General features: G+C 41.8%; 2 protein-coding genes across 3 annotated transcripts in view; both read right to left on the reverse strand.

Moving 5' to 3' along the window:
- ACACA (acetyl-CoA carboxylase alpha) overlaps positions 1-8498 on the reverse strand; it is a 111361-nt gene extending 102863 nt beyond the window's left edge. For both annotated transcript variants that reach the window (XM_075032988.1, XM_075032987.1), the window contains exons 1-8: positions 8293-8498; positions 7572-7742; positions 5153-5314; positions 4694-4857; positions 3710-3860; positions 3075-3178; positions 2107-2188; positions 777-922 (exon numbers count right to left, since the gene is read on the reverse strand). In XM_075032988.1, the coding sequence (XP_074889089.1) occupies positions 777-922; positions 2107-2188; positions 3075-3178; positions 3710-3860; positions 4694-4857; positions 5153-5314; positions 7572-7742; positions 8293-8466 (1154 nt within the window). In that variant the 5' untranslated portion in view covers positions 8467-8498. The remainder of the gene's footprint in view (positions 1-776; positions 923-2106; positions 2189-3074; positions 3179-3709; positions 3861-4693; positions 4858-5152; positions 5315-7571; positions 7743-8292) is intronic.
- Positions 8492-8631, reverse strand: part of LOC142032499 (acetyl-CoA carboxylase-like) — a 24609-nt gene continuing 24469 nt past the window's right edge. The window contains exon 9 of the mRNA XM_075031139.1: positions 8492-8502. Within this exon, the coding sequence (XP_074887240.1) occupies positions 8492-8502 (11 nt within the window). The remainder of the gene's footprint in view (positions 8503-8631) is intronic.

Below are 8631 nucleotides of genomic sequence, written 5' to 3' on the forward strand. Positions count from 1 at the left end.
GGGATCAGAAACCAGATAGAATAGCCCTTAGCAAGGTTGCATGTATGTTACTTTTGCGCTTCTTCTCTACCAACAGATACCACTCACTGTCAGAACCAGAACCAATGAAGTTCAAGATTTCATATAAACAAAAATGGATGTTAGTGGATATTACACTTGCCATACATAACACACAACACATTCATCAAACTGTGCTCCTCATGAAAAATCCTCTTGTATACAGAGCAAAGCTGAAAAAAGCAGGATGCACCCATGTAGCAGACTGAGAGGTTGAGATTTTACAGCATTTTCCAACCCAGAAAGTAACCGAAACTTTCTTTGTGCTCACAACCAGATTCGTTATACTTGTCACAGAAACCAGCAGAGGGGGCAGTGGTTCACGTTCCAGAAGCTGGAGATTTTCTGGCCTTATGGCTATGATCCCTGCAGGGAATTTTGAGGGAACACACTGAAATAGTAAATCTTGCATCTATTTCTAAGGCAGCTGTGGAGTTTCAAGGATTTTAAAGATTTTCATATTCTGCTCTTTGTTGGTTGGTGGGGTTTGGTTTTTTTTATAATCCAAAATACATTCAGATCTTTCTTCTAACAGTAGCCAAGATCTGTTCTTCAGGTGAAGGCAACTTCTCCCTTTAAACCCATCCATAATACATCTAGTAACCTCTTCCTAGGAGAGAATTCCATTCCCAGCTGATCTTTGGGAAGCATAAAGTTACAAGTACATCTAATTTTGGCATGTATATAAATGTTAAACATTAATCTTTACAGGTTGCTACCTGTCCACCTCTTCTTTCATGTAGGTAGTATAGCTGCTACCATCATAAGATAGGAGCAGTCCTCCATCACTCAGTCGGTGCACATCAACTTCCACACATGAGCTGTTCATGATGACCACATAGGAATTGGGAGACTGTCGGGTCACCTGCAAATCCACAAGAAAGGTATGCATCACATGAAATAAACACAGCATTCATTGATAATGCCTTGGTTGCCAAAACATACACAATTTTCCAAGCACTGCAACAGTGGGAATTGAAGAAGGGGAACAGAGCCATTTGTTCTCATGCTAGATGGAAAAAAAAAAAAAAGTAAAAAAATTTGGGATCACAAAGCAAAGCATTTAACAGTCAAGAGGATGCCAGAACTAATGCTGTCCATGAATCTTGATTTAATCCTCTCACACTTATGCATTAATTGTACAGGTTTGATTAGGCAATCATATACCATTTCTTCACCCCAATCTACATACAAGTCACAGTCATGTACTAAAATTGCATAATGAATGACATAACTTGAAAAAGAAAAAAAGAGAGATTGTCTCACAGAGAAATCAGCTAAAGCTCTTCCTGGAAAAAGGGATTCTATCACAGTCTCTGCCACTAAGTTCCTATCTGAAGCTGGGTAAATCACCTAAAGCATACTTTAGCTGCTGTTCAGTGCCTCTCTACTTCTCATCAAAGGGGTGCCAAGGTAAAATCATGGAGGTGCAGGGGAGCAGAATACTTCTAGCTGCAAAAAACAGTATGTGATCATGTCATTAAAAACTTCACCATACTACATTTGCCCGAGGAAGCTGATGAAGATTGCACAGGCAATCTTAAGTCTAATATTTCCTAACTTTTGTATGTTTGGTTTTGCAACCTTTAAACAGTATTTCTAACATTGTTTTTTGCACACAGCAAAGAAAAAGCAACACTAAAGGGAAAAAATGCTACAAATACTGTCATGCTGATGAAACTGGGCTCAAACACCCAACAGAGTAGATCTACATATTCAGAAACATCAGTTAAAAGTTTTGGTCAACCAACACACAGTAGTCTTTGCCTATAACTAAGTATGCTTCACCCTATGCAGAGCATTTTTTGACTCCGAAAGGTTAAAATGTTTAGAGATACACAGAGATATTGCAATGGAAAGATGTGACAGGATATTACCAAGGGAGATAGTACTGATTTCGTAACCCCAATAAAGCAAAGCAAATAAACCCTGCACAGATTTAATTCCAATAAGTACACATATTATAAAGATTAAGCCAGAGCAGCACACAAACAGACATTTCCAGTTAAAAAGTGACAAGAGGATAGGTTTCCACACTGGACATCGTACCTTCAGCACATATTTCCGTCCTTCATAGATGAGTTCCACATCCACAGTGTTTAGCAGAGTATGAGCAGGCAGGACTTGGCCCCTTGAAAGAGAAGTACAAAACAAAACTAGTCTTCCAGAAGCCACTAAATGGCTATCAGGTGCCCAAGCATGTTCAAAGATGCATGCAAGAATTTGGAGAACACTAGCAGAGAGATGGGAGTAGGCTTTTAAACTGCCTCTTCTTAGGAAAGACACATAACAGTTTGACAAAGCCAGCCCATCTCTCTCTAGCCACACAGACCAGCTTTATTCTCCTTTCCATTCACCCACTTTTGCCTTAAAGAAAAGTCTGCAAAAGGAAAATCACAGCCTGAATTACGGAACATGTAGCATGACTTAACATAGGGATAAAGCAGCTTTTCCCCCTGCAGCTCTGTTTATCTATGGACTCACCAAAAGGACACTAAGGGGAAGAACTCTGTTAAGAGCAGACCTGCCTGGAGATCACATCAGGTTTATCCTGATGAAGTGTTATGACTAGTTTTCCTACAGTGCCTGCAGAAGCAGAGAGGGTTTTCTAAGTACTAGTGGGAAACAGTTAATTTGGAATATTATCTCAAATCTGGAAAATTAAATCAATCTTCAAAACAAGAGGAAGACAGTATTTGGTGATTCAAGTCTCCCTAATGTTGTCCTAGCAGCTCACAGAGAAAGAACTCCACATTTCTGAGCCATTTCTTGGAGCTTCTGCCAAAACTGCCAGAAACCAAACCAATCTGTGCAAACAGCAGGGGATATTTTGGGGAGATGCATAGATATCTGCCAGTTTTCTTAGGCCAGTAGATAAAACAGCTTCCTGGTGCCAGAGAACAGTCAGCAGATAACAAGCTCTGTGCATTTCTGGACTGGACTTGAACAAAACTTGTAAATCAAAACTAATTACTATCTGTTTATCAGCTGTCTACCAGATCAGCTTGCAATTTTACCTTTCTAGAGAGTGCAGGAAGTTTGAGACACTGTTTCGGAAGCTCACATCAGCCACATGCAGAGCTCCACACACCACTCCCAGTATGGTATCAGGCCTTTCAGCCTAGAAAGAAAGGGTACATAACACAGTTGCATCTTCTTTAGCTTCAGTCCATTCTGGACACCCACTTGAAAAATCAACAGTCTCAGCTCTATCTTTGGTTCACAGTCAACCTCTCTTTAAAATTAAGTTGGTGTAGCATCCATGCAAACACTATGTAGAAGCAGTTACCTCTGTAACTCCTTAAAAGAAAACCACATTTTTTTTCTTCCTGGATCAAACCTTGAAGCTCCACTTACATTTCCACTATCATCTGTCCCAAAATGCAACCCAAAATACTAGCCTTAATTCACACATACACCAAGATGCTTTTCTGGCCAACTTTAAGACCACCTTTCCCTGACAGGGATGACCTGGAATTTTGATATAAATAAAGAACTAAGGCCAGTGAAAATGTTTATGAATAAAGTGGTAAGTGGAAGTTAACCATTCCTAAATCCTTGTCCTCTTGCAACCAGCACACACCAGGCTTGTCTCCCCACCCCCTTCCCCCCCTCACTCCAATTTGTAGTCCTGTAAAGCAAGCAGCTGCACCTGAACTTTCTCCGCAATAAGCCGATCCAACCAGCCAGTGTCAATGCGGTTCTGCTGGAAGCTTTCTGTTTCCAACAGTTTAATCAAGTACTCAACAGTGGTTCGGAAATCCCCTCGGATGGACAGCTCCTTCAAAGCCACTACCATGTTTCTGAAAGAGAAAAGAATCCTATTATCTATCCCATACTAACAGTAATGTGGTAATTCTAGATAGCTCCCCATGAGCTGTTGGGAAAAAACCGTCTGAAGGTAATAGCAGAAGAGCATGTGCAGTGGAGCAAGATCCTATATGACCTGCTTGGGAATGAATGAAGCCAGTGTGAACAAGAGCAGCACCAGCTATGAGATCAGGACCTGCCTGGGAATGAATGAAGCCAGTGTGAACAAGAGCAGCACCAGCTATGAGATCAGGAGTTCCCACTGTTATCATCATCTAGGCACCTACCACATGTCAGAAGTATACATAAGACAGACAGACGTGGTCTCCATCCCACCCAGAATGGAACAGAGGAAAGGCTCTGGATGAAAAACAGTATGGATGACAGGTCAGACAGTCCTGTCTTATGACCACATGCTTTAATGTTCCACACCACATAAGGACACTCAACGGTTTATACACATTATAAGGCACTAGCATAACAAGTTATCAATGTTTTTCCTGTTAGTAGCCTTCCACCTGAATGCTTTCAAAGAGAGATTTCAACACAATGGTAACTGTATCTTATACAAGGCAGGAATGAAACAGAAAGGCAAAAAAAAAAAGAGAAGTAAGCAAAAAGTGTAGAAATATAGGTGCAACACATTGGAATTGCAAAGCAAGACAGGATGAGAAGCCTGACCATGATGTGGAAAACAAGGTAAAGAGAGGCAAACTTCTCTTAAAACTCCTAGAAGTAAGGAGTCTTGTTTTATCCATGGCACTTTGGACCAAAGAGGACAAAACCAAGCAGTTTCCAAGGTTCTACCACTTTTCTGACTACTTACGAGATGGCTTCTTCACGATTTTCTCCCCAAGAGAAGCAGTGACCAAATTGAGAATCAGCAAATTCATGAAGCCCTCCTGCAGCAGCAACACTGAAATAGCCCCAGACATTCTTATTGCTGCGGAAATTCAGTTCCTGAACTGTACCAGAACTGGGCTTAAATCCCTGTAAAGACAGACAGACATTGCTATACATCCTAAAGAAAAAGTAAATAATCCAGAATTAGGGAAAAAATTAGAGTTCTGAAGGGTAGAGCACCTCTTTGTGCTGCAACATGATATATACACAAATAAGTTCAGGCTATGTCTAACCAGAGTCTACAGAACTGTCAGCTAAGTGAGATAAAGGGAATAATCTTTTAAATTTGCTGCCAAAATTTTCAGCAGCAGGGATTGAACCTAGGTATAGAGCCTACAGTTATCAGAGTGTGATCAGGAACTACAGAATTTAAAATACTCACCTCATCAGGATTCTCACTGGTGATACGTGCAGCGATGACATGGCCACGTGGACAGGGGACATGGGCTGAATTCTCAAAATCAATAGATGCATCTCCCCATGGAGAAACACCATACATCACTCGGATATCCTTGATCCTGTGGAGGGGAATCCCCATGGCAATCTGCGGGGCAGGGAGGGAATTAAAAATAGAAACCACTAAGTAAGTTTCTCTCCTCACAGAGAGTACCTATTCCTTGAAGAATTAACTCTACAAATTCTCTGTAGAAGCTGATGCTGCAGTTATAGTATAGCAAATATGCATGCCTATTTTCTGATGTGAGCCTTCTCCATGGACACGTCTTGGAACATTCGTATTTCTCAGGACAGCTGAGCTCAGTGTAATATCCACCGTAAGCCCTTCAGCCAGTATTTTCCATTCACTGATTAAAAGGCTCCAGAGAAAGCTGGCCAGTGCTAGGTCAGCTGAGGATGGGCATGCATTAGGCCTGTTAAAAATACACTAAGGTCCCAGTGAGACAGAAGGCCCCTAATTGGTTGTAGGAAACTGTGGAATTTTGCAATTACAAACTGCAGTGAGGGTAACCTACAGAACTGGCTGCTGGCTGTATCCTTACGGAGTAAAGTCCTATTTGTTCTGTTCATTAGCTGGGATTTTTTTTTAATTTCAGATGTCTATTAGCCAGACACCAACAGAGGAAGGACCAAACTGGTTACAATATCAATGCACCATTCTGTGAAACTGTAACTAGCATCAGCAATATGAAGAACAGTGCCCAGACAATGAGGAAAGCATCTGACCAGTTACAAAACTCGCAATGCCTGGCAAATACAGACATAGAGCTACTGGAATCACCTGCTGAGAGAAGGCTCAGACCAAAGCCAAATAGCCTTCTCACAAAATGAAGACAATCCTGCTCCTAAGCAGCCTACAAGACCATCTATCCAATAAACTTAAAAATGCAAACAGAAGGGAGAAGAAAGAAACTAGAAAGAAAGCAAGAGAGTAAGAATGGCAGGGCTAAGAAATAGAAGTAGAAAAGCACCTAGAGCTCCTAATGTGGTGTAAGACAGAGAAGAGGGAAAGAGGACTGTGGCATTCATCCACTGGTGGACAAGATGGGGGCTGAGAAGAGGAATATAGCATGGCAACACACAGAGAGTTCAGTGGGGATGCACAGGGGACAGGTGAGCCATGGCATATGCAATAAATGCTTTCTACAGGATCTGTGAAGGATTCCCTCATTACCTTGGAGATAAGCACAACAAAAAGCTTACTTGTTCATGTAAGCTGTAACTGTCACTCACTGTCATGACTTCCCCTTGAAAAAGCAAAAATCAAGACAAATTCTTGGTCACTTTGCCACATCTATTCAAGTACCTAATTATTAGGCACAAATCCTGTTTGTAGAAAGGCTAAAGAGCAAGGACCTCAGCCAGGAGGAGAGGTGCGATGAGTAAGGGGCTTAGAGAGGTGGAAACAATTGCTCTGGAAGTCAGGAACTACTCATCAAAATTAAAAAAACCCAAGTCACTTTCCTGAACTTCAAACAACTGCTGAACTTGCTGAAAGATGAAAAATCCATTTGTCTGTTCTTTTTCCCCTCCTTTTGTCATTAGAAACTCTGGGAAGAGGCTGTTGTCCCTTGGAGGCAGAGTGGGCGATGCATGCACTGCTCAAAACTGGCACAGCATTGGATTGCACTGCTAGCCTCAGAAGCCAACTCATTTCACAAAATAATTTCAGAGCTTAAAAGTTGAACAACTCATGGCTAAAGCTTGTTGAGACAGGCTTTTTTTTTTACACAGAATCCTTCCTTAAATCAGTTTTCCTACCTCTATGTTTTATTCCTCTACTGCTTCCCTTCACACTCCTTTCAACTAAAGGTCCACCTGAGCAGTCCAGGAGAAACAACTAGAAAATAACCTCTCTTTGCTTTCCAAATCAGACAGAGCCAAATGGTAGAGCTATAACTTAGTGAAACAGTCATAACAGAAGGAATGCATATATATTTTGGAATACTGAATGAAGCTTTTCTCCAGCCACAGAAGATAAATCCCAAGCTAAGAAAGTACCAAAATGCACCTTTGAGTTATTGGTTATTTTTGTTGAGGAGGAAACGTGGAGGAGTCATATATCACCTATCTGCACATGAGGATATAAGCCATATTTGGTAGAACTCTCTAATACTTTCTTTATATTCTCTCCTCTATCAGTACCAAGATCTAGTCATCTGCATAACGTCAGTATGTGATCCAGTTTTAACACAGAACCCTGGCTGTGACTCAGACAAGAGTCCGCCCCCCTGGTTTACTAAGGCTTCAGCAGAACAGGTTTTTCATGCTCAGGCCTCCAGCATACCACAACTTGAGGACTTCGGAAAGCCTCCAGGAGCACAGGGCCTGGGCACCTGACTCACCTGGAGCTGCGCTGCCGGAAGATTAACATCAGCTACCATCTCTGTGCAGGGGTGCTCCACTTGCAGGCGGGGATTCAACTCCAGAAAGTAGAAACTGCCATCCTGGCTGTACAAGTATTCCACAGTACCCGCACTCACGTATCCCACCATTTTGGCAAGCTTCACCGCACACTAGGATACAGGAAAAAAGAGTATTTGATTTCCAGGCACCATGCTCAGTTACCTATGCTCTGTTCATCCACCCCACCCACTTCAGACTTTTGCTGGCATTCTGAAACATGCAAAAGCTTGTAACAGGCCCTAGAATTGCTCAAAGAAAAGCACGTGGCACAGGAGTTTTGATTTCCAGCTTATTTCATTTACAATTTGCAGAAGGCAGAGTTTGAAGCAAATATTTATAATACTCAGCATTAGACAATTCATACAACTCCTGCAGATTGCTTTTAATATGACAATATACATTAAAAACAAATTTCCCTTCTATTTTTGGGGTGCATGCATTTTTGAAGGGAGCTCTACAGCTGTTTGTCAGGACATGGCGGACTCAGTCAGTTTTGGACATGTGCGTGGTTGCCCACACCAAGCAGTTTAAGACACGCAACCCTGTATTGCTCCTTTAAAAGACTCAACAATACAAAACTCTTGGCAATGTCAAAAAAAAAAAGTCCTGCCTGTTTCTGGAGTCTCACAAGGAAAAGAGAACTTGCAGATCCACTCTCACCTGTTCCATGTGCTCAAACACCACCGAAGTCGCAATAGAAGCAGGTGCTTCCTCAATAATCTTCTGGTGCCTGCGCTGCACAGAGCAATCCCGGCCAAAGAGAGAGATGGCATTGCCATACTGATCTGCCAGGATCTGCACCTCCAAGTGGCGGGACTGTTTGGCTAGTCTCATTACGAAGATTGGAGAGCCTGGGACTTCAGCTTGAACCTATAGCAGAAACAGCATATAAATAGGCAGATCATTTTTTGTAAACACCTGTCTTAGTCACAATCATCCCAAGTTAACTTTTTAAGCAAGGAACATCTGTATTTCCCCCAGGCCTCTTAAGGCTGAAAA

Source organism: Buteo buteo, chromosome 7 (genome assembly GCF_964188355.1).
Source record: "Buteo buteo chromosome 7, bButBut1.hap1.1, whole genome shotgun sequence".
Taxonomy (NCBI): Eukaryota; Metazoa; Chordata; class Aves; order Accipitriformes; family Accipitridae; genus Buteo; species Buteo buteo.